Genomic DNA, 26,678 nt, shown 5'->3' on the forward strand with positions numbered 1-26,678 from the left:
CTATGACTAACACTACATTCTGCACACTCTCCTTTCCTTCTCCATGTACAGTATGCTTTGTCTGTATAGACAAGCGCAAGAAACAAGACTTTACAATGTATACCAATACATGTGACAATAACAAAGCAAAGCAAAATTGAACAGCTCACTCAGCACTAACTGGAGGCTGAATTGGTCTCTTCCTCCCCAGCCTGCATAAAATTTGGGCATTTGCTCACCCCTGCACTTGGCCAGCTCGCCCTTGCAACCATTTAACAGTCGGTTAATTAGTTTAATGTGGGACTTCAGCCCTCATTGGAGAGGAAGTCCCACCTCTGACAATTCTCTCCCACCCTCCTCTTTCCCACCATCAAGGTGGCTCCTGGTCAGACTGCTACAACCTTGAAGGGGAAATACTGCACAAGGGCCTTTATGGGGCCAGGAGTGGGCAGGGCATCTGGTACCTTCTCCCAGCACTGGTAAAATTGCAGTGCTGATAGAGACAGGGGTAGGTGGGTCACGGGCATGGTGCCAATGTTATGGTAGCCAGTTTGCCCCACATACCAATTCACCCCCGGAGGGCTGTAGAATTCTAGCCCAGGAAACAATGCTGGTAGCTTGGAGCTCTACGTTTCACACTGTGAAACTCACAGGCCTGGGGGTATCACTCAATGATCTTGGTTTGCTCTAAAGCAATCCAGCCAAAGTCAGTGTAGTCAGTATCATGTGATAACCATGATGCCAGTGGATTGTCATAACAGCCCAATTATATCATTGATGTCCTTTGGGGATGGAAACTGGCATTTATATGTTGTCTGAATCATATGGGACTCCAGGTCATTAAGAATGGGGTTAGCTCTTCACTGACTTGTGAAATGACCTTATTTTCAGGAAGATGACTCACTGCTACATTTTCAAGGGCCATTAAGGATTGTCATTAAATTCTGGCCTTGCCAACGAGAGTTGGCACATTTTTCTAAAAGTCACTTCTGGTAATCAAACATCAGAATTTTTTTCCCTTGATCATTCTGTCTTCAGCTGTGTTAGTCAGACTTTACCAAGATAACAATCTTCAACAGAGCGAGAAGTATTTTTTTAAAGCAACAAGAAGTGTCGAAAAATGCTGTCTGTCACTGGTGGTTCCTGGCTGATTTTGTGTCCAGTTATATGAAAATAAGTTGGAGCAGAAGGTTGGGGTAAGAGTAAAGACAATTTACAATCTAGGTGCCATTTTGGGCACAATGCGTGCCAGAATCACCAAACACACACAAATCAGAGTGTGGAATGTTATGGCCATTCACGCTAGCAGAATTTTCCTATCTTGCTGCAGTGAATGGAGATGTGGCGGGGTGCCAAATTCTCTGACTTTACTGCAGCAGGACTATGGCAAGAGCGGCTGGTAAGATCACGCCCAGAAATTCTGTCCCATGGAGTCTTCTGGCAATCGAATACAAACCACTTCTTAATAACGCCATTGCACAGATTTAACCAGCTCACTTCTCACATGTCTCACGAGTCCTGAGCTTTTATTGGTTTTCAGACTTAAGGCAAACCACGGCAGGGATCTCAAAGCACTGGATGATATTGCCAGAGGAGCCTTTGCAAGATCCTTGAAATCTGATGGCAAGGAAGGAGGTTCTATAGAGGCGTCCTCTCCCAAGCCAACTTTTCCAGCATCGAGACATTAATCACTCATCAGAGTACGTCACTCGTATGTCTTACACCAGGCTCCAGATGCAACTCTGAACTTGATAGCAGCAGGAGAGTCCCTGAACAGTGGAAAGGCTTTAGGGATATCCTAAAAGCATCAGTGAAGGATCAAACCTTCCCCGACCATGGGAGTTGCTGGCTTGTGACTGACCAAAATGTAGGAGGTTAATTCAGGAAGGCACCAAACACATCTTGACATTCACCAGGAATAGGTAGAGGTGAAGTGGCTGTGTCAGGGAGGGAGGAAAATTCTCCAAACAACTCATCATCCCAACCCTCCCAGCACCTAGCGTGCAGCTGGTAGGGTCTGAAGATCACACATTTGTCTGATTTGCCATCTCAGAAGTCATCGAACTAGAATGGAAGCAACTCAATCCCGAGGGATTGCCGAAGAGGCCTCTCATGCACGTTTGGGACTAAGGCACGCCCTATTTTGAAACATGAAGGGACTCTTCATGGGTGGCATGGTGGCCTCACAGCGCCAGGGACCTGGGTTTGATTCCTGGCTTGGGACAACTGTCTGTGCAGAGTCTGCACATTCTCCTCATGGGTTTCCTCTAGGTGCTCAAAAGACAAGCTGGTTAGGTGCATTGGCCGCGCTAAATTCTCCCTCAGTGTACCCGAACTGGTAGCGACCAGGGGATTTTCACAGTAATTTCATTGCAGTGTTAATGTGAGCCTACTAATGACTAATAAATAAACTTTAAACTTTTCCTTATACATTTCGCTCATTCTCCAGACTAATTACTCACTTCAATGGGATGTAATGAAAGAAGTAATTCTCTTATACCTCAAATATCCAGTGTTCCATGGCTGGAATGTCTTTAAACGAGATGATGGCTGGAATAATAGAGAAAGCACTGAATAGGTTGCCAGCTGCACCTATATCCTCAGTGTTTTGAGATCTTCCATTAGTGAGAAACACAGCAATCTTCCTTATAAGTATACCACTACGAACTCGTTTGAAAGTATTTCTTGCAACAAATAGCATGCTTCTGCCGATATTGCGTTTGTTGGTTGAGCGTACATATCTTAGTCCTTCGATTTCTTTCACGAGTAATGTTTTTTTCTTAAAGTCTGAAAACCGAATGAAAGGCCTTGCTACATTATCAAATGTAAGCAAAGACACACGAGCTCCCGTGGGACAGTTGCTTTCAGCGATGTTCATATCCTGGAGGAAGTTAATGACAATACTTTTCATCCTTTCAAATATAGCTGATGTGACATCTGAAGACATGTCCAGAGCAAACACCAACTCCGTGGGGTGTGGTGGGCACTCTCTCCTTACTGAAACAATGCCAAAAGCACAAAATATTTAAAGATGTCACTTATGGATGTATGTAACAGATAATATTAAAAATAAAATGATTAGGAGATTATTATAAGGATGGAGTTACTTACCATTTGAACAACAAGCTGTAGATACAAAACAAAATAAGGATATTAGTGTTTGATAAAGTTGTCTTTCAGGAATTTTATTTATTTGTGTGTTCCTTTAAAACCCTCCCTAAAACCCTCTGTTTCTAATCGAGCTTGATCACCTTTCCTTTTTTGGCTCAATACTTCCTGTTTGGATTGCATTTTTGTGAAATCATAGGGTCCCTACGCTACAGAAGAAGGCAGTTCGGTCTATTAAGTATGTATCAACCACAATCCCATCCAGGCCCAATTCCTTAACCCTCATTTTCCCTGCTAACCCCCCTGACACTGTGCATCAATTTAGCATTGTCAACTAACCCAACCCACACATCTTTGGACTGTGGGAGGAAACTGGAACGCCCGGCAAACATGGGGAGAAAGTGCAAACTCTACACAGACAGTGACCTGAGGCTGGAATTGAACCCGGGTCCGTGGTGCTGTGAGGCAGCAGTGCTAACCAATGCACCACCGTGCCGCTCTTTTCATGCCCTGCCAAAGCTACCTTCACACAAAAATTATAAGATTCCACCCATGCAGATTAGTCTTAATGGCTGCTATACTGCATGTATAACAAATGCCTTGCAACCGTTTTTTATAGTAAGGCACCGGGTACCAACATTGATTTTAAATCAGGATTGGGACCATATAGGCATCCCGATGGTGTTGGTGTCCCTCCTGCCTGCAGCACTCATCCTGGAGAAGGCCAATTAAGCATTCATCTCTGGGAGCCCTGTCCAACTGGGGACAATGGGTGGCAGGCTGCACAGCAAGTAGGGTCAATTAGAGTGTCCAAAAGCTGTGAGTGTTCAGTTACCCCACCAAGAGATTTGGATGTTGCCCATGTGAAGGAGAGATTGCGAGAGTGCCTCAGGATGATAGCGTCCTCTAAATATGGTGAAAACAAGCGTGGCCACATCTGCCTGGCCACCATTGTGAAGAGGGAGAGGATTCTGTCCACCAGATGTGGCCCATGACCAGGGCTGTGATGTACTGGCAACTCAGGTGCCACGGGTGGTGGTGGAATTTAAGGGAGACCTCATGGGCCCCTTGGGCTGCCACCCGGAGGTCACTTCCCAGCACCTGAAGAAGATCGAAGCTGTGTCAACAAATTTATTCCCAAGTGGGCACTTATTTCACCACCCACGGGCGGGTTGTTGCTACCAGTCAGACCTGGCCTCTGACAAATGCTCTCGGAGGTGCGAACACATCAGGACGCCTCTATGTACAGCTTTCAGTAATTCCTGTCCTGCCACTGCCAAAGCTACCTTCACACGTGGCCGATAAGATTCCGCCCATGCAGGTTAGTGCTGATAACTGGTATCCCGCGTGTACAAGACTGACAGAAATCATTCATCTCCTTAAGACTACCAGCTACAATGTTCTGTGTGTGGGACAATTGTGAAAGGAAAATATTTGCGAGCTCCACCCCCGCCCCACCCCCATCCCCAATGCCCAAACTGCACCTTCACTATACGGACTCGATTTAGTGAAAATCTCCTCACTTTCTTCTCTAAACTATTTGCTATGTTCAAAAAAAAACTACTTCTACCCTAGGAAATACAATATGAGACTAAACTAACCAATCTCATGACAGCTGTCACTAAGCCTGATGTGAACAGAAGGCAGACCAGATACTTTGTCCGAATCCCTATCACTATGATTTTGGGGCGAACGAGGTTCCCAGAATGGGAATCTCCTTTGGCCTTGGACGGGATTTTACGATCTTGCCCAAGTGAGGCCATAAAATCCCACTCTTTACCTCCAACATTAACGTATTTAAAGCCAATGCACCAACTTAATTCGAGGTGACACAGCTTCACTTGTATCATTACTTGGGGCATGTTTTGAACATAAGAACATAAGAACATAAGAAATAGGAGCAGGAGTAGGCCATCTGGCCCTTCGAGCCTGCCCCGCCATTCAATAAGATCATGGCTGATCTGTCGTGGCTCAGTTCCACTTTCCCGCCCTCTGCCCATAACCCTTAATCCCCTCTCTTATCAAAAACCCATCAACCCGCTTCTTAAAAATATTTAGCGAGGCAGCCTCCACCACTTCAACGGGCAGAGAATTCCAGAGATTCACCACCCTTTGAGTGAAGAAGTTCCTCCTCAACTCCGTTCTAAACCGCCCCCCCTTTATCTTGAGGCTGTGCCCCCTAGTCCTACTGTCTTTTTTGAGCGGGAAGAGTCTCTCCACCTCTATCCTATCCATCCCATTCATCATCTTATACGTCTCAATGAGATCTCCCCTCATTCTTCTAAACTCTAACGAGTACAAGCCTAGTTTATTCAGCCTCTCCTCATAGCTCAACCCCCTCAACTCCGGTATCAGCCTAGTAAACCTCTATGTTTTGGACAGAAATTGACCATAGAATTTGAGATTTTTATTTATTGTTATCTGAACACAGAGCAAACTCAATTTGTTGGGATATTTTTGAGTCACTCATTTTCGATGGTCAAGTTTTTCAAAGCATTTCCACTTAGAAATGCCGTGGGAAAGCTTTAAAGCTAGAAATGCTTGTGGGGGCTCTGGCCCTACCCCCCAGGGGCGAGCTTGTTCTCACCGTATCGAGAAGATGTGCGTGACCGGACTGGATGGTCATTGGGCAGTTAACCGCCTGAGCTCAAGGCTTTTGTCCCCATGTGGAAAGATGTCCCACCTCCAAGAGTGCCAGTCTATCAGAGAGCCAGCAGATCTCCGGGCTCCAATGAGGAAGAGAGCTGTATAACCGGGTAAGTGGGGCAGCTCCAGTGGAGCTGACCCTGGCAAGGGTGGGCGAAGGTGAATCTGATACCAGTGTGCTGGGTGGAAGGTGTGGATACAGCCCAAACAGGAGGGCCCCCATTCCCCTACCAAACCATCAGCCTTGCCATGTGGAGATGGCCCACTCTGCCTTCAGCATGGTAACATAGCAGCTGTGGCAGGAGGAGACCTTAAATGGCAATTAATTGCCTATTTAAGAGCTTTCAACTGGCTCAAGAATAGATAGGCGGGCTACTCAACACCTATCCTGCTGTTGTTAAAATTTCAGTGGAGATTGGTAAGCAATTAGCACATGCTCCCTGCCAGGCCACTGAACTTTCTAATCCCAACTTGCCAACCCGCTTGCTCAGAGTTTGCAGTTAGTTTCAGCAGGATACTTACGGCAATTCTGCCGGATGTACGATACGAGATCACAATGCTGAGAAAAAAGTGGAAACGTGTGGTTTATAAAACATACATTAAATCGTGTATAATCTGTAAACATATTTCATACATGTACAATGTCACCTACTGCCATAGGGGTTTTGCCAGGTGGTCCTCTAGGGCCCTAGAGTGAGGAGATAAAAAACATTTAGTCAAGCAGAGTTCAAAAATACGAGCTCATCACCCGTGAGTCCCAAGTATTTTTCCCCCAAATTTTATAATATTTCACATTTATAAAGACCAACAAATGCATATGCTAAGTCCAAGTGCACCGGCATTAGCTGTCCCGAGTGCAGTCAAAGAACAATGCAGCCCTTCGGCCCACCAAGCCTGCACTGAAACATGACACCTTTCTAAAGATCTTTTCCTACAGGTGGTCTGTATCCCTCTATTCCCTCCCTGTTAACATAGAACATAGAACAGTACAGCACAGGAACAGGCCCTTCAGTCCATGATGTTGTGTCAAACACGACATCAAATTAAACTAATTCCTTCTGCCTACCCTTAGTCCATATACCTCTACTCCTTACACATTCATGTGCTATCTACTCATGTATCTGTCGACATGCCTCCTCAATGTTGCTATTGTATCTGCTTCTTCTATCTCCTCTGGCAGCGCATTCTAGGCACTTACCAGCCCTGTGTAAAAAATCTGCCTCTCACATCTTCTTTAAACTTTCCCCCTTTTACCTTAACCCTATGCCCTCTAGTAATTGACATTTCTACCCTGGCAAAAAGACTCCAACTATCCATTTCCTCCTCCTCATTCACATTGCAACCATCCACCTAAAAGAGACGTGTTTCTCAGCAAAGGTTAGAAGAGCCAGAGGCTGAAGTCAGGACAATGGGATTACATTGTGATTTGGGAGCTAGAAAACTTTGGTGGGATTGCAATTTGATCAGAAGGCAGGTGCGCAGTTTACCTTCCCAATCGCTATCCAGTGACCCATGCTAAAGATGGTATCAATGTTGGATCGTGATCTCTGGTGATGTCTACTGATCGGACCGTCGCTCCAGAATGAGCACACAAACTAGGGCAAGTAACACCACGTGCAGTAAAGATTTGAAGTGAGGAAGGGACAAAATGGATGGTTAAATCCAAGGAAATATTAAAGGAAATATAAGAACAGATGAAGAAAGTGGAAGAGTTTGTGTTCTGAAGTTCTCAATGTTCAGTCTGGAAGGCTGTAAAGTGCCGAAAAGTGCTTCAAATTCCAGCAGCAGCAGTATTTTAATTTTATTAAGAGCAGGAGGAGTCTGATTGGATAGATCTTTCAAAAAGCAGCACAGCGTCAATAGGCCGAAAAGGCCACCTTCTGTGTTACATGAAGCTATAGTTTTGGATAGATACGGGTACTAAATGCTTGTCAGTAATACAATGTCAGATCAAACACAGGCTTATGTTTGGGGCTGAGTTTCATATACAAGGTGAGCTGACAGATTTGCCCTTGCCATCAATGGTAATACACAAAAGGCATAAAGAGCTCAAATTAGTGTTCATGAAACAATAATACTCGGGGCTTTAGTTTAGTGTCAAACCTTCATGGTATGATGGAGCACTTTAATAATAGAGGGTACGTCCTGCCTGGTTTTCCTTCTGGAGATTGCAGTAGAAGGTATAAAGTTTGGCCAATTCCCTATCATTGGTTTTGTGCCTAGCCATATGAGTTAAAATGACCTCCTTTAGGGTTTAGTGATGTGGCAGGTTCTCCAGCCCAACAAGACTCTATTGTGGCAGTTGAGCCATGTAAATGTAGCTTGTTATAATGGAACACCATTGCTTCGGGAATCTCTAGAATCTCATAGAATCTCTATAGTGCAGGAAGAAGCCCATCTAGTCTACACCAACAACAATCCTACCCAGGCCCTATCCCACATAACTCCACATTGGAGCCCACCTAATCCCTCTAACCTATGCATCCAGGGACACTAACGGGCAATGTAGCATGACCAATCCATCTAACCTGCACATCTTTGGACCGTGGGAGGAAACTGGAACACCCAGAGGAAACGACGCAGATGCAGGGAGAATGTGCAAACTTCACACGGACAGTGTCCAAGCCAGGAATCGAACCCAGGTCCCTGGTGTTGTGAGGCAGCAGTGCTAAACACTGTGCCACCCCAAGGGACCTATAATTGTATCCTTTACATTAAGGGATCTATAATTGTATTGTTATATGAGTATGAAGAGAGACTAAATAGACTGGGTCTGTACTCATTGGAGTTTAGAAGGATGAGGCGAGATCTTATAGAGACGTATAAGATAATGAAGGGGATGGATAGGGTAGAGGTAGAGAGATTCTTCCCGCTCAGAAAGGACAACAGGACTAGAGGGCACAGCCTCAAGATAAAGGGGGGTGCAGTTTAGAACGGAGTTGAGGAGGAACTTCTTCACTCAAAGGGTGGTGAATCTCTGGAATTCTCTGCCCATTGAAGTGGTGGAGGCTACCTCGCTAAATATATTTAAGGCACGGGTAGATAGGTTTCTGGTAGGCAAAGGAATTAAGGGTTATGGGGAGAAAGCGGGAAAGTGGAACTGAGCCACTTCAGATCAGCCATGATTTTATTGAATGGCGGGGCAGGCTCGAAGGGCTAGATGGCCTACTCCTGCTCCTATTTCTTATGTTCTTGTGTTAAATAGTAGAAATAAGGTATAGATTCAAGTAAGTTTAATTTCGTGTTTTGTGTAGGAAAGGGTAGAACTCTAGTTCGATTCATGCTCGACAAAGGTGCTTGCATGGATAGGGGTTTTGATTTCAGTTCAAACTGTGCTTCTATTGTGCCGAGAGAGAGTTTTACAACTGGAAAAGTAAACATGAGCTTGGGGAAAGAGCAACCATAGGCCACTTTTAGGGAAAATAACTTTTGAGTTTAGTGTTTAACTGAACTAACAGGCAGAGGGAGCATCTCAGCTCGAGAGATCTTGCAGTTTTGCTAAAAGAAATGCCATACAACGGAAACAAGTGCCAGAAATGTAAAGCACAGCTAGTTGAGGAAGCTAGAGAAATGAAGAAAAGTTTCCAGGAGGTCTAAAGCTAAAGGAACAGAGGAAACTGAGTTCCATAAACAAGGTGGGCTAACAAATTTGTCCCTTCATCAATAATGTACAGAAAGCAAAAAAGGCCCAAGTTAGTGCTCATGAAACAGTAACACTTACGGCTTTAGTTTAGGTCTAAACTTCATGAACACCGTGGCATGATGAGATACTTCGATAATATAGAGTTCATTTTGCTTGGTTTCTCTTCTGGCATGAAGATTATGGCAGGCAGTATAAAGTTTGGCCGATTCCCTATCATTAATTAGCAATAAGAGTTAAAATGAGCAATTTAGGGTTTAGTGATGTGACAGGTTCTTTAGCCTAACAAGATTATATTGTGGGAGCTGAGCCATACAGGGTACTGTCCATGGAGATCACTGATAGAGTTGAGAGGGATCTGGACAGTGAAAAGCCAGTGAGATATTTGAATGAATTTTAAGGTTTGTGATGTCTTACTTCAGCTGGTGAAGTGATAGTTGAAGCAATTGGTAGCTGTACCTCAGAGTTTGCGGAAAAAAATATTGAAAGGGCAGATGGAAAATCTGTATCTTTGCTAAAGATCTGAGCAAAAGCCTTGTTTGAAGTAGAGTTGGAAAGCCTGGAGGTGAATCTTTGCTAAAGAGCTGAGAAGAAGCTTTGTTTGAAAGGAGAGTTGGAACACCTGGAGAGGGATCCTTGATGAAAACAACTGATTGGTTGAAAGAAGATTTCAAAGTGTCTCTTCTTGAAAGTGGAACTTGGAAATGATAATAATAAATTATTTTTTTGTTATTGAAAGCTAATTGGCATACTTGTGACTCTGTACCTCTCCATTTTCTAGAAAAAGTATGTTAACCTTCTGAGACCTTCCAGTCTAGTAGTAACACCAACTGGGATCATAACAATTGGCACTGATGAGAAGTATGAGTGAAGATCAATGTCTGATCACTACCATGACATACATCACTGTGGCAGCGGCAAGCTGTGTCAGTACACAATTCGTTGTGGTTCAATTTATATCTGATAAGGTGTATGATTGCACAGGCCTCTACTTTGCAGCTTGTGAAAGGCTTACATGACAGGAGCAAGATGAGTCAGCAGTTCCACTGTAAATGACTCTTTGGCGTCAGTTAAGAAATTGGTATTTCTTAATTTTTCAAAGCCTATGTACACAAATAAACCACTCAGCCTTTCTGCACAACTTACACTGGATCCAGGATCTCCAAAGTCACCTGGACTTCCCGGCTCACCAGGAGCTCCTGCATTACCCTGAAAGAAAACAGAAATGATCAAATTATTTCATTTTGAGGGTCATTCGATCTAATCAGTCATTGAATGAGTAATAGCTGTCCTCTACTTAGAATAGAATCGGTACAATGCAGAATGAGGCTATTTGGCCCATCAAGCCTGCACCAACAACAATCCCACCCAGGCCCTATCCCCATAACCCCATGCATTCACCCTGCTAATTCCCCTGCCACTAAGAAGCAATTTAGCATGGCCAATGAAAATAACCTGCATATTTTTAGAAAGTGGGAGGAAACTGGAGCATGGGGAGAAAGCCCACACAGACATGGGGAGAACATGCAAACTCCACACAGACAATCACTCGAGGCCAGAATTAAATTTGCGTCCCTGGTGCTATGAGGCAGCAGTGCTAACCACTGTGCCACATGTGCTGTCCCACTTCTATATTGTCACGATAATTCATCATTATGCTTTAAAATTCCATGAGTTTATTTATTGAAGGCTTGATGTGGCAAATCGTAACCTCTTTATTCTCATCTTTTCCTCATGTTCACCTGTCTGGCAACACGGTACAATATTAATGTGAAACCAGGCACTGTCACTGATTAAATGGAAATAACCTTGTCCATTTTTTTGGGAGGACAGCAAAGAACTGACTACATTTAGCATCTTCTCTTTCAAGAAAACGCAAGGCTATTTTAACATTTAAGTGGTTTAAATGAAACTCCTACCCTTTGTCCTCTTGCTCCTTTGGGCCCTTTTTTGCCACTTTGACCAGGTTCCCCAGGTTCTCCCTAAAAATAGACAATAAATGTAAATAAGAGCAGGATATTTCTTACTAAATGAGATGAAAAAGTAGAACTCCTCTGAAATGTCACTGATACCTGAAGACCTGGGTTTCCAACGCTTCCCTGCCCTCCCTGAGGATTAAAAGCAAAACAAACAACGTCAGAAATAATTCATAAACTTTTTTGTTGCTAGTATCATTTAACAAAAGTAAGTTGAATATCCTTGGTTTCAGAATTGGTTGCAAAAGCATTAGGAAACAAAGAGGTTTCAGGGCAAAATGTTAATGGACAAAAATATTGACCAGGACTTTCCGACTATTCACACCAGTGGGATCTTCTGGTCCCACTAATGACATGCCCCTGCAGTGGGTTTCCCGGCAGCATGGGGCAGAGTCAGTGGGAAATCCCTTTGACAAAGGCTCAACCAGAAGATCCCATCGCCTCCTACAACCAACAAGCACACCGTGGGGTCCCAGAGATTCCCACTCATTGTATTCATGACTGTCACAGAAGTGATTAGAAATTCGTTAAAACAGTCAAGAGCAAGAAAATGTAGGGCTGTTTTAAAAGCAAGCAAAAATCCTGAATTCATTTCCAACAGATTATATCTGATATGTGGTCAAATAAGCTTTGGAATTAATAAATAGGTACAGTGTCTCAAAACTGACGACACATTTTGACTTTGCCGGATTTTGGGTGTGATGTGGAGATGCTGGTGTTGGACTGGGGTGGGCACAGTAAGAGGTCTCACAACACCAGGTTAAAGTCCAGCAGGTTTATTTGGAATTTAAGAGCTTTCAAAGTGCTGCTCCTTCATCAGGTGAGTCCTCAGGTGACACCTGGTGAAGCAGCAGCGCTCCGAAAGCACATGATTCCAAATAAATCTGTTGGACTTTAACCTGGTGTGTTGTGGATTTCAGTTGGGTAGGGCAGGCCATGGGTGGTTTGGGTCAAGCCGGGTTAGGTGTGGTCAACGGTCGCTCGGAGCATAAGAGTAGTTCCGCAAGCAGCGAAAGGGATAATTAGTTCGGCACCAAAGCATGTTATAAGAAAAGATTACTGGATTAAAATTGGTGCGTGACACATTCTAAAAATGTTTAGTTTGCAGGCACCTTTGGTTTGTGGACAGCTGGATTTGAGACACCATATAGAATTGTGAAGATTGAAGTGATTTCTTATTGGCTCTGGGTCCAAATTCTGTTCCTTAGCTACCAATTGCAATGCTCTCGCTGTCAATCATCCGGGACTAATTCAGACTGTTTGCAAGCTTGGTGTCATGATTGAGCCTGGGATCAGCTTCCGACTACATATCTGTGCCATCACTAGGACCATCCACTCCAGTGAGTGAGTGGGCTACATGAGTGGGCTTCCTTCATCTCAGTGGGTCACAAGATTGAAGTCAGCATGTCACTAACCATAACCCCTGAATAGCATTGCATGCATTTAATACACATCGAAAATTTCATGATTAGTTATGGAAAATACTTAACCTGCCACATATTAATAGAACTGTTAACCTTAAATGGTAAAAGCAAAATAAATGTTTACACTTTAACTGGAAGTAAAGACAGCTCTCATGGTCAATATTGTGTGCAATCAGCATGCACGTGCCCCTGTTTTAAATGCACATCACTTCCGTCATACTGGTGAGGGAAAAGCATTACGTAGGCAGCATGTGGCCACCCTGCACATGGACAACAAAATGTCTCGTCCACACTTAGGACCCCAATGAGCCGCATATGACGCTCGGGACACAAGTTGTCCACCATTGACCTACTGCCACTTCTGAAGCATTTCCTGACAAGGAAAGTTGCACCCTGGCATCCATGGAAGGAGAAGAAAATATTCTACCATCACAGTCTATCCATTCATGTTTGCAACAGGCAGGCACTTACAGCTTTGTTCACCAGCTACCAACCCCAGTGCATCACAAGGCAACGTGGGAGGAATCCTGGTAACACTTCAATGGTTATAGGTGCAGTTTTGAAAATGAAGTTTACAAGCTTAATCTACAGTGAGATAAACAATATTTTTCAATAATGTGGTCTGTTACCTTTCTTCCCTTTATTCCTGGAGAACCAAATCCACCTGTACCATCCATGCCCTATGAGACAAAGAAGATATTCATCACAATTCAACAGTAAACGGTCAACCGCCATGTTTGTGGGCAGAGGTGATGAGATTTTGACCTTATACGATAGATTAAAATGGGACAATCAGCAATCTGATTTTATCTCTTGACCTTTATTTAATGGTTTACTACATTTCTCATAATCTTTATTTAGAGTTTGATTAATTCTCTCCTAATCTTTATTTAGAGTTTGATTAATTCTCTCCTAATCTTTATTTAGAGTGACTCCCCTGGGCAGACATGAAGAGCTGGCTCCCAATTCATAGCACCCACGATTGCACAAAGGCCAAAATACTGCCAGGGAGTCAAGATCCATTGCTGAGTGTCAAGGACAGTGGATAACTGGACCACATCACACCTGAACATTGTACATTTTCTTCCTACTTTTACATTTGTATTATCATTTTCTGTGTCCACATTAAGAATTGAACCTTCATATGTAAACATGTTGTGTGAAGAGACATTTTTTGATTTTAATGGCATCAAGGGATATGGGGAGAAAGTGGGAATATGGCATTGAGATAGAGGATCTGTCATCATCATATTGAATAGCAAGCAGGCTCGAAGGGCCAAGTGACCCACTCTTGCTTCTGGTTTCCATGTTCTAAATATATTTGGGGAATTGTTTGACTGCATGTCTCTTTCTCATTTTTCTTCTGATCAAATTTTTAATTGTGACTTTTTTTGGAAAGAAAATAAGACATAAGAAATGGGAACAGGAGAAGGCCATTCAGCCCATCGAGCTTCCTCCACTATTCAAAAGGAACATGGCTGATCTGACAGTCCCCCCATTCATTTTCCTCCCCTTTCTCCATACCCCTTGATTCCCTTACTGGTCAAAAATATATCTCAGCCTTAAATGTACACAAGGACTCGACTCCCCACAGCACTCTGTGGCAAGGAATTTCAAAAACTCTCAACCCTCTGAGGGAAGAAATTCCTCCTCATCTCAGTATTAGATTGACACCCCTTTATTCTGAGACTGTACCCTCTGGTCCTGGACTCTCCCATGACGGGTAACATCCTCTCAGCATTTACCCTGTCCAGCCCCTTAATGTTTTAGTGTGATCAGTTTCATTCTCATCATACAATCATACAAACCTGACAGTGCAGAAAGAGGCCATTCAGCCCATCGAGTCTGCACCGACCACCATCCCACCCAGGCTCTCACCCATATGCCTACATATTTACCTGCTAATCCCTCTAACCTACGCATCTCAGGACACTAAGGGGCAATTTTTAGCGTAGTCAATTGATCATGACCAATTCTTCTAAACTCCACTGAGTAGAGTCCCGATCTATTTAACCTTTACTTATAAGATAATCCCTCCATACCGGGGACTATCCGAGTGAAACTTTTCTGAACTGCCTCCAATGTAATTGTTCCTTAATTAGAACAAAGAACAAAAGAAAATTACAGCACAGGAACAGGCACTTCGGCCCTCCAAGCCTGCACCCACCATGCTGCCCGTCTGAACTAAAATGTCTTACTCTTCCAGGGATTATGTCCCTCTATTCCCATTCTATTCATGTATTTGTCCAGACGCCCCCTAAAATATGGAGGCCAAAACTGCTCACAGTAATCCAGATGTTAACAAAATTTGCATACTGATATTAATGGCTGCACCGTGGCACAGTGGTTGGCACTGCTGCCTCACAGCACCAGGGAACCGGTTTCAATTCCCGATTTGGGTCACTGTCAGTGCAGAGTTGGCATGTTCTCCCCATGTCTGTGTGGATTTCCTCCGGGTGCTCCGGTTTCCTCCCACAGTCCAAAAGACGTGCTGGTTAGGTGCATTGGCCGTGCTAAATTCTCCCTCAGTGTACCCGAACGGGCGCTGGAGTATGGCAACTAGGGAATTTTCACAGTAATCTCATTGCAGTGTTAATGTAAACCTACTTGTGACACTAAAAAAATGAACAAACTTCAATATGCATATTGCCATTAAAATGAAAAGAAGCTCACCGGGCTCCCACGAGGTCCCACTTGTCCTCTTATACCTTTGCTCCCAGGTTCTCCAGGACGACCCTATTGGATATCCCAAGAGGCCGGTTAAAAAAAACCCTTCTTATTCCATTCACATTCAGAAATAAACACTGATGATTTTATTCCAGTTGGTAAGTATATCTCATCTCAAACTATTCTCTTTTGATACAAGTAAATACCCAGTTTAAATTGTTTCCAACCAGAAGGAATGCAAGTGCACCTGAGACTGAGGGAGCACTGTCATGTTTTAAATGCTTATCGATGGAGAGAAAAGTTCTTGGTCTATTGATGGGGGACAAGCAATTCCGGAACACTGTGGAATGAACTCCATAGCTCCTTTTTTACCTGAAGATTTAAACCCAGGAACTAGTCTGACTGACAGGCTTATCCTCCTGTTCAGCAAGGTACACTGCATAAGAAGCCACTGTAGATTTTCTGCTGCTTTGTTATAGATTAAGAATAGGGAGGTAGGTATAGCATGGTTTTGAGTGGCGGAGAATGATCGTAAAGGGCTGTTGGATTCAGATCTGAAGCAGCGTGTGCCCCCTCAGCTTGGGAATGGATTGAATCATGGAAGGAGGTCAATAGCCATGGAAGGGGCATCGGAGATATGAAGGGTTGGTTGGTGATCACGGGGGAGGTGTCCATTCTTGGGATGAGAGATCGCTGAGTATGCAGTGGGGGTAGATGATCACAGTGATGGCTCTGATCGCAGGATGGGTGGGGAAGCCGATTTATGTGGAGGGATCAGGAGGAAGCACTCACATTCATTCTGGCCCACCAGCACTGCTAAAAAGTACTTTCCCACTTCCTCACAGAAACTCTCATTTTTTAGCTGACAGGTTTCCAGAAACCTGGGAAATCTAACCAGCTAGGGTTAAACCTGGGTGAGAGACAAAGTAAGAGGCACGTAATCTCATTAAAATGTTTAAATAAATAACCTTCATTTTGATAGTAGATTGGTTGGCTGTGGCCCATGTTAAAACCAGAAGAGAATGGGTTTAAGACAGGTTGAGTTTGAGATTCTCAAAATTTTAATATCTCACTTGACCGAAAAGCACCCATCTTTGGGGAATAAAATTCCCTTCAATATTTAAGTAACATTGACATGTCCTTACCATATATAGAAGTCCAGATACTCTGGGCAGAATTCTCCTATCTGAAACTAAATCCCATGGATTTGTAGCATGTAGCATGTACATTTGGGAATGTAGCATGTTTTCCGATAGAGGAGTTGGTCAGAAACCATGCCAGATCTTCCAACCCTGACCTCATTAATTATGCTCCCAGGGGTTTAATGCCATATTCTGAGCTGGAGCAGTCATGATGGCACAATTCCACTATCATAGCAGGGTGTCTTATTTAAATAGTGCTCAACATCATGCTCTCATCATTGAAGAAAGGTGATGGACCTCCAGGAACACACTGAGGCTGGAAGATAGACCTCCTCGATGACACTGGATCTGGAAGGTACACCTGATAGATGCTTCTCCCACCTACTGCAGTGGTATTCTGGGGCCTATGTTGCTGGAGGCTTTGTCCTAAACTCTGGAGGTAGCCAGACATTGTACAGGTGAGGACATGTATTGGGCTGACGTGTTTACCTGCTGGCTTCGCACGGTGGCACAGTGGTTAGCATTGCTGCCTCACAGCGCCAGGGATCTGGGTTCAATTCCTGACTTGGGTCACTGTCTGTGCGGAGTCTGCACCTTCTCCCCGTGTCTGCGTGGATTTCCTCCGGCTGCCTTAGTTTCCTCCCACAATCCAAAAGACGTGCTGATTAGGGGTGCATCAGCCATGCTAAATTCTCCCTCAGTGTACCCAAACAGGCGCCAGAGTCTGATGACTTGGGGATTTCACAGTAACTTCATTGCAGTGTTAAGGTACGCCAACTTGTAACACGAATAAATAAACTGATTAGGTGCTGGTAGACAATTTCAGTCATGCTTTCATCTGCATCCCATGAGTAGGATGCAAAGCAGCCTCACACCGATGAGTTTCCCCATCTGGCATGGCAGGCACCAGCAGATCTGTGGGAAAATCAAGCTGGCATGAAACGGATTTTTGCACTCCTGATGAAATTCCCCCTCCCACTGACCCACCATTTAACCCACCGATGGGGCCATGGGAGAATTCCGCCCTGTGTGAGTTTAGAGTCTATTTTGTGTATCGGAAAGCTTTACCTCCCAGTGCACATGTGTGCTGATGCACCATGGACATTGAGGTAAATGTTACTGTAGAATTGGGGGGTGGGGGGGGAGCATTTTCCTGTCCCGTCCACCACAGGAATCGTAGTGGGCAGGTGGACAGACCATGCAAAAGTCCAGGATTTTTCTGGGACGAGTGCAGCCAGAAAACACTGCCCTAGGATTCCCAACCTGCAGCATTACATATCGAGAATTCACCCAATTGCACTTTTGATGGACAGCACACTGGTCTTTATGGCTAAATTTCCTAGATTCACTCTTGGTAGATAATACTCTGCCACAGGATTATAGAATCAGGAAACCTATTTTTCTGAAACATGGGTGATACTAAATATAAAAGGCACACTTACAGGACGTCCTTTTGCTCCAGGTTCACCATCTATTCCGTTTTCACCAAGAACTCCATTTGGACCCTGTCATTTCATTAACACAAAAACATTGGTCACGGCTACAGGACATTACAAAGTCACTTCATTTCATCTCAAAACACACAATTGCTGCTAAATCTGCTTGGTAGTGAGCAGTGAGAGAAGACATAAGGTGAAACTTTACCACCCCACCCACCATGGGAATTGGAGCCGATGAGGGGCAGACAATGGAAATTCATTGATCTCAGGTGGAATTTTACAGTTTTGGGATGAGTGAGACCTGGTGGCGAGTGAGTTTTCTCCGAGTTCCTCCCACACTCCAAGGATGTCTGGGTTGGGTTGATTGACCATGTTAAATTGCTCCTTAGTGTCAAGGGGAACTAGGGTATATATGTGGGGCTATGGGGATAGGGCTTGTGTGGGACTGTTGTCGGTGCAGGCTCGATGGGCCAATGGTCTCTTTCTGCACTATAGGGATTTTATGAGGCCATAAATCCTGCCCATAAAGACACATATTGTACTGTTTTCCCAATTGTTCTTGACTGAGCCTGAGAAAGACCAAGTTAGATAAAACTGGGATTTCCATTCATGTATAATCCTGACATCTCTACAGGCCACAACGATTTTCCTACTGATTTCCAGAATTATTACTCATCATCCTCAATCTTATTGTAAATTGTAATTCATAGTATAGACTGAACTGTCATGAGGTACTTCACAAAAATTTCAAAATGGTGTGAAACTATAATCTGAAAATATATTAGCTATTTTTTGTAATAACTCTTTTTACTCTACTTATTATAAATATTCCCCCGGTTTCAAAATTTGTTTGTGCACAATCTTAGGGTGAAATGAAACCCAGAAAATAAAATGTTCATTATCTGTCCGTCCCAATTTGTCTATTGATCCATTCACTTCCTGCAGTGATATTCTTGTGCTTTCTACAGGTCACCCAAATCAGTATGTGGATTCCATTTGCTTTAGGATTTCTGCTGGGGTTTATTTTCAGCTAGATCTGTACAAGCAAGAGAGCAGTCTCTCAATACATCCTCAGAAAATGCTGGAAAATCACAGCAGGCCTGACAGCATCTGTGGAGAGAGAATAGAGCCAACATTTCAAGTCAGGATGACCCTTTGTCAGCTCTGATGAAGGGTCACGATGCCTTCCAGGTGCCTGGTTCACCTGCATGTTAATCTTCATAAAGGAACTCTTAATGCAAAGATAAATCTTTCATGTTAAAAGTGAGCCAAATAGAAGCTGAGTAACAGAAAATTTAGCTATACCAATAGAGGGATTGCATTTGAATTTGATTTATTGTCACATATATTGGTATACTTTGAAAAGTATTGTTTCTTTCGCACTATACAGATAAAGCATACTGTTCAGAGTGCATAGAGAAGGAAGAAGAGGGTGCAGATGTAGTGTTGCAGTCATAGCTAGGATGTAGAGAAAGATCAGCTTAATGTAAAGTAGGTCCATTCAAACATTTGACGGCAGCAGGGAAGAAGCTTTACAAATACAGAAATAATGATTGCGTAATTTCCGAATTTGGAAATCCAAGAATCCACACATCCTTTTGGTGCTTTGATAACTCTTCCAGATCTTGTTATGATGTGACCTTCTGTAGGTTTCGCCTTTGGCTGTTCTTGATTCGCAGATGTGCGGTCAGTGTATTGATGGTTGACACGTGCCAGTATTTTACAACCTCGCCTGAGCAAGGCTCATACAATCCCACCTGAGGCCAATGGACAATTCTGTTCTGTGAGCTGCGCCCACCCTGATTCCAGTGTAGACGTGGTGGTAAAATTGTGGCTATGGTGTTCAATCCCATTGGTGTTGTCTGGGTGTATTCCTGTATGTTGGTCGTGATCAACTGGCATATTGTGCATTCCTTTTAGGCTTCTGTTTCTCCTCAATGTTGCTCCATTGGATGTTGTGACTTCGTAATATTTGGGCTCATTGCACACTTTGGATATCTCTGCAGGTAACTGTGTTCCCATTGTGTGGTTTGCAATCCTGATCTTTTGTCCAAGTGTTGCTGAGATAGCTCCTCACTTGTGTGTGGTCTTCTGCCACCCTCTCTTGTTTTCTGAGAAGTGTGTCCCACATCTTGGAAGAATTTGGACAACTGGTGACTTGGCAAAAGTATTCCATTTGTCTTCCAAACACGAACTCTATTTTTGATACTTTGATTCCCAGCTGACATTACTGCTGGATGGGTGGTCCCAGAATGGAACCCTGGCTCTAAAGACTGTAACTTATACTTATTATTTAGAAAACATGGAAAAACAGAGTCGCAGGATGGTCAATTAGCTTTTAACAACAAAAACATTTTTGAAATATGAATGTTTGATTGTAATACAATACTCTTTCATTTCCACTTATCTTCACAGATTTTAAGGCTAACACTGGTTACACAATATATCTTATGCTCTCATGTCCTCAGTCAACTCCTGTAACCCCACAAGCCAACTGTGTTGAGACTACACCCCACTCTGAAACCAAATAGCAATTGCTGCCCAATCAATCTACTGTAGATTTCTCTTCAAATCGTCCCCAGATGACTATTACATCATGAAAGGACTGATCTCACTGGACTTTCACATCAGCGTTTCCCAACTCCATTCTCAAAAAGACAGACCTTAGAATCTTCTTTCAAACAATGCTTTCTCTCAGTTGCTCCCAACAAAGATCCGCTCCCAGGTTTTACAATTCTCCTTTCAATATTCCTTTGTCTTGAATAGCTACATGTTTTCAAACTTTAATGCAGACTCGCAGATCCAGTCACCAATCGACTACTGTGGCTCCAAAGCCTGGAATAAGGGTACCAACCTTCTGATATATATCTGTTTTCCCTAAGCAATTTCACCCAGGTCTGCACTTCTCTGTTCTGTCTGCAATTTCAATGAACAGTAACCTGTTCAAATTCCAGTTGCTGTTTTCCTTTTGATGTTAATCTTCATGGAAACCTCTCTTTCTATTACCTAGTTACTAGAGCTATTTAGTTTCTAGCACTTGCTTTCTTGCTCATTACTCCATTGTATGTCTTTCCTGTTTCTAGCAAAACCATGAGAGCTACCTTCTCTCTCATTGCCAAGATCCAACTGCTAAGAATTCAGCTAAAATTCATACAAAAAGCCTTCTTATTCTAAAGGTGCCCCAGCAACAACTCATTCTTTCTCCAATGTAATTGTTTAACTTTCACGTCGAAAAATCCCTAAGCACAGTGTAGACGCAGTTTGAACTAGAACCAAAAATAGCCATGCATGCAGTACCTTTGTTTAGCCTGAATCTAACTAGAGCTTTACCCTTCTTACACAGAAATAATAAATTAAACCCACTTAAATCTACAGCATAATTCCAATATCCAACAATACAACCATAAATCACTTAAAACTACCTCTGCTTCCTGACTATCATAGAATCCTTTTGTGGAGAAGGAGGCTGTTCAGCTCATCTAGTCTGCATTAACTCTCTGGCAAAGCATCTTACTCAGGCCAGCTTACACTCCCTGCCTTATCCCCTACTGGACACTAAGGGGTAATTTAGCATGGCCAATCAACCTAACCTGCATATCTTTTAGTCTGTGGGAGGAAACTGGAACACCCGGAGGAAACCCACGTAGATACGAGGAGAACGTGCAAACTCCACATGTTCACACAAGGGCGAAAACAAACCTGGGTCCCTGGCGCAGTGAGGCAGCAGTGCCACCATGCCACAACAATGATAGACCCACATCCAGGGGTATAGCTTGGAATTGTAACATCGTGACACCAAAATCTTATTTCATTGTCCTACATTTCAGGATAAGTGGGTTGATGAGGTAGACCGTCCACTCGGTGAGGCCATTACACTAGGGATAGTGTGGTGAAAACATTAAATGGTTTATGCCCCATTTGGCATACATGTCCCTGAAAGATTTGCCAATATACTGTAGTCCATTGCCTGAATATTGCATCCAGCATATCTTCCATGGGTGCACTTGACGTGTCTCTTGCCTGCCTGACATTTGGAAATTTGGAAAAATCATCAGTGACCAAGGTAAAGTCAACTCCATTCACGGCCAATAAGTAAGTTTGGATCATAGAACTGACAGAACCTCATGAGGGATTGAAGGTTCTTTACATTGTTGTAACTGATGGCTCTGGTATGTCTCATGTATCCTCACTTACTTCTCAATGTCACTCTTATTCCTTGGTCAATAGACTGTCTCATATCATCTTGTCTGTCCTACAACCATATCACCTTGGTGTAATTATGCCAATATGTCCTGTTGGAGAGCTTCAGGCATAAGTACTTATATGGAAGCAAAATCCTGCCAATGCTGGAACCCTGAAATGTGTAGAGGAAAATCTCAGCAAATATGTGGAGAGAGAACCAGAGTTAACATTGAGTCTGTTTGACTCTTCTATGGACTTGAAACACTGACTGGAATTTTTTAGCCATTCTGCCAGTAAGATCTTCTGGTCCCACTGACAGCAGACCCCTGTTGCAGGCTCCCCAGTCAGCAGGGGATGCACACAATGGGAAACCCCGTTGAGAATGGTGGGACTAGACAATTCCACCATTGGTCAATGGTGAGTTCTTCCACTACCATTGACCAGAAACTCAACTGGACTCACCACATTAACACAGTGGCTACAAGAACAGGTCAGAGATTAGAAATACTGCAGCAAGTAACTGACCTCCTGACGCCTCAAAGCCTATCTACTCTCTACAAGGCACAAGTCCCCACTTGTCTGGATGGGTGCAGCTCCAACAACGCTCAAGAATCTTGATACAATCCAGGACAAAGCAGACTGCTTCATTGACACCATATCTACAAACATCCACTCCCTCACCACCAATGCTCAATAGCAGCAGTGTGCACTATCAACAAGATGCACTGCAGAAATTCACCAAAAACCTCTAGCCAGCATCTTCTAATTCCATGACCAGTTGCATCTAGAAAGACAAGGGCAGCAGATACATGGGGGCACCACCACCTGCAAGTTCCTCTCCAAGCCACTCACCATCCTGACTTGAAAATATATCACCATTCCTTCACCGTCGCTGGGTCAAAATCCTGGAATTTCCTCCCTAATGACATTGTGGGTCAACCCACAGAACATGGACTGCACGATTCAAGAAGGCACCACTTTCTCAAGGGCAACTAGGGATGGGCAATAAATGCTGGCCAGCCAGCGACACCCATGTCCTACGAATGAATAAATAAAAAATGAAATATATTGGGGGGAGGGGGAAGGATTGCTGAATATCCTGCCCTTTAACTCTATTTCTCTCCACAGACGCTGCCAGGCCTGCTGAGGTCTTCCAGCATTTTCTGTTTTGATTAGGCATAAGTACTTGTCTTTGAAAATGAGATACCGAGTTCATCCCTGTACACTCAGGGACAGCTGAGGTTTGCTTTGTACCTGTTTTATTGTGTTGAGCCATCCTTTTGTGATAAGTCCCACAGTGTTGTCTTCAGGAGCAGATTATTGGCTGTTCCTGATTGAAGTTAATCAGACGTGTGCTGACTAAAATGCAGTAGATCCATTCTCAGCACATCTGGCAGAGCACATATTTCATACAACTGGAGAGTCAGTTAAATATGTTTACTGTTAGCTCAGTCCTTGTTTCAGTAGGGATTCAGCAAACCACAGAAAATGACAGTGCCAATCTGGTTAGGTGCAGCTGGTGCTCATAGACGCTGCTGACCAGCTGCAATGCCTTACAATCATAGCATCCCTACAGTGCAGGAGAAGGGCATTCGGCCCATCGAGTCTGCACTGACACTCCAACAGAACATCTTACCCAGGCCCTATCTCTGTAATTCCACATACTTATCCCACTAAACCCTCTGAACTACACATCTTTGGACACTAAAGGGCAATTTAGCAGATATAGCCCCATCATCTTTTAGCATTAATGCTATGATTTTTCTTGTCTTTCCTAGAGGGTATTTTTGGAACACTTTGCTGAGTATTAAGGCAACCGCCATCTTCAGTATTCATTCTGGTGATTTGGTCTCTGAAAATTCACAACTGGTGTTGAATTTTGTCATGGCTTCTGCTGATGAATTGATCCATTGATTCCCCATGCCTGTGGACATCAATTCTAGACTATGTGTTCTAAAATTCAATCTGAGTCGTACCAGCTGAAGCTGATCCTCGAGTGCTTTCCTTATCCTTGTGGGGTCTCTCTGGTTCCCTTCGGGCAAACTAGATGCAGCAACTCTGCATCATTTCTCACTACCAATGATCGCGGTGGCACAATGGTTAGTACTGCAGCCTCACAGGGCCAGGGACCTGGGTTTGATCCCTGGCTTGGGTCACTGTCTGTGCGAAGTCTGCACGTTCTCCCTGTGTCAGCGTGGGTTTCCTCAGGGTGCTCCAATTTCCTCCCACAGTATTAAAGTCACGCTGGTTAGGTGCATTGGCCACGGTAAATTCTCCCTCAGTGTTGCCGAACAGGCGGTCGAGTGTGGCAACTAGGGGGTTTTTGTTGCGGTGTTAATGTCAGCCTACTTGTGACACTAATAAATAAACTTAAAAACTTAGCTATCTGTTTATCCAGTCCGCAGCTTCTTGGTCTGTAAAGCCCAGCAGGATTTTTTGTTTAAAAAATTTGAATTTGTTTAGGATGTTGGCGGTCTTCCAGTTCATGCTGGGGGTTTGTGGGGCGAGAGGTAGCTATCCATCTGTCTGCTGTTGCTTGTTCCTGTTCTGATAGGACTGGTGTTTCTGCTGTGGTCTTTGCCTTTAGCTTTCCCTCTTCCTTTACAAGTTACTTTGTGCACTCCTTGCACACCCCCAGCACTGTCTTTGGTGTGTGTGCCTTTTCTGTTTTTCCACATTGTATTTAACACTGTTCAAATCTGTTTGTTCCATTAAACAGTGTGGTCCTGAGGCAGGAGGTAGCTTGCCTGGACTTTCTCAACCCAAAAGTACTCACAGTTTGGAAAGTAAATGAGCCTTGTTTCTTCTGTTTACTATTTCCGACCATGGAAACTTCCAGAATGTTTTATGACCTGTCCTCTGTGCTCTCCCCTTGGTCTTCAAGCTTGTATACTTTGTTTTGCAACACAAATGATTCTGCTTGCTTGAGGATCTCTGGTTGGGTTCATTCACAGCTAAGTCAACACAACTGGTGGAGCAATCTTTTTCTTCCCCAAAAATATGCTTTATTCATAAGAAATCTTCAATAATGTTACAAATATTCTGAAATGACCATCACAAAAAGCAATAATTCTCAGGTTCTTTACATACATCAAGTAACACTCTACGATGCTTCAGTAAAGTAAACTTTCCAGACATTTTACAATGGGCCTTACAAATGTTGCAAAGTTATTTTAGAGGTTGCCTACGTAGAATAAGTCGCATTCCAAAGTGCCTCAGTACAACTGAGATACATGTAACATTCACTGTATGCATCCAATGAGTCATTTGGCACGAAAAGATTCTGTTTCTCTCAGTTCAGTGAGGGATCTTAGACAGTAACCTTCCCTACTGCGCCTCTAAGGCAGCTGCCCCAAGCTTAAATGCACCCCTTAGCACGTTGTCCTGGGCTTTGAAATGTGCCAGTCTGCAACACTTGGTCAGGGACAACTCCTTGAACTGGAAGACCAACAAGTTTCGGGCAGACCAAAGAGCGTCTTTCACCATTGAGCCTCCAGCAGCAGCTGATGTCTGTCTTGGTGTGCATCCCTGGGAACAGCCCGTAGAGCATAGAGTCCTGTGTCACAGAACTGTTCGGGATGAACGCAAACAAAAACCACCCCCTCTCTCTCCAGAGCTTCTTTGCAAAGGCACATTCCACATGCAGGGGGAGAACAGTCTCTTCCCCACCACAGTCACCTTCAGGGCAATGTGCAGATGGGGTGAGACTCTTGGTATGTAGAGAGAATCTGAAGGCGAGGGCCTTCCTCACCACCAGCCAAGTTAGGCCTAGGTGCTTATTTGAAAGTTCTGGTGATGGGGCATGGTGACCCTGACAGTTTGCTCAAGGAACCATCCAACAAGATCCACCACCTCCTTTTCCCAAGGGGCCTCTGGAACACTATGAGCAGACACTGCCTGATGGACTTGTGATCAATGCTGTTTTTCCACAAGGGACAGATGATATGGCAAGGTCCAACGACTTGGAGTGTTCTGCGGCTGCAATATTGGGCACAGGTAGAACTTAGTACGTAGTGACACTTGGTATTTGCGTACCGTGAACCTACGCACAACTTGATGCAGCTGCACAAAAAGGTGGCCATCAGGAGTAGGGTGATGTTGGACATATTTTTCCCCCTTTATCTAGAGGTTTGTACATCATGTTCCTACGAATGTGGTCCCAATTTTTGCACCTGAGCCTTGTGGAAATGGAAAATGGCTCAGGTGATTTCCACAGTGCAGGAGTGAAGAATGGGTCAGACCTGTGTCACGTACAGCAACACCAAGAGTGCCTCACACCTGATAACCAGGTTCTGATCTGCAATGTAGACGCAGCATTGTTCCCACAGTAGAACAATCTCTAGATACATCTTGTTGTCCTGGGTACTACAGTGCAGAGATAGTTTGAGGCTCCTACTAATAGGATGACATCCAAGTACCTGGCTCATCTGTATAATTACCTTCTTAAAGGATGTCACTCTTAAAATAAGTTGACA

At 43.8% G+C, this 26,678-nt stretch overlaps 1 protein-coding gene across 1 annotated transcript in view; it reads right to left on the reverse strand.

The window, feature by feature from the left end:
- Window positions 1–26,678, reverse strand: part of LOC145357733 (collagen alpha-6(VI) chain-like) — a 151,727-nt gene that overhangs the window by 21,085 nt on the left and 103,964 nt on the right. The window contains exons 30-39 of the mRNA XM_080211174.1: window positions 18,025–18,087; window positions 15,447–15,509; window positions 13,403–13,453; window positions 11,446–11,481; window positions 11,293–11,355; window positions 10,520–10,582; window positions 6,386–6,421; window positions 6,256–6,292; window positions 3,091–3,105; window positions 2,480–2,976 (exon numbers count right to left, since the gene is read on the reverse strand). Of these exons, the coding sequence (XP_080067300.1) occupies window positions 2,480–2,976; window positions 3,091–3,105; window positions 6,256–6,292; window positions 6,386–6,421; window positions 10,520–10,582; window positions 11,293–11,355; window positions 11,446–11,481; window positions 13,403–13,453; window positions 15,447–15,509; window positions 18,025–18,087 (924 nt within the window). The remainder of the gene's footprint in view (window positions 1–2,479; window positions 2,977–3,090; window positions 3,106–6,255; window positions 6,293–6,385; window positions 6,422–10,519; window positions 10,583–11,292; window positions 11,356–11,445; window positions 11,482–13,402; window positions 13,454–15,446; window positions 15,510–18,024; window positions 18,088–26,678) is intronic.

The sequence above is a fragment of the Carcharhinus amblyrhynchos genome, chromosome 2, assembly GCF_965287045.1.
Source record: "Carcharhinus amblyrhynchos chromosome 2, sCarAmb.v2.hapA, whole genome shotgun sequence".
In the NCBI taxonomy this organism is placed as follows: Eukaryota; Metazoa; Chordata; class Chondrichthyes; order Carcharhiniformes; family Carcharhinidae; genus Carcharhinus; species Carcharhinus amblyrhynchos.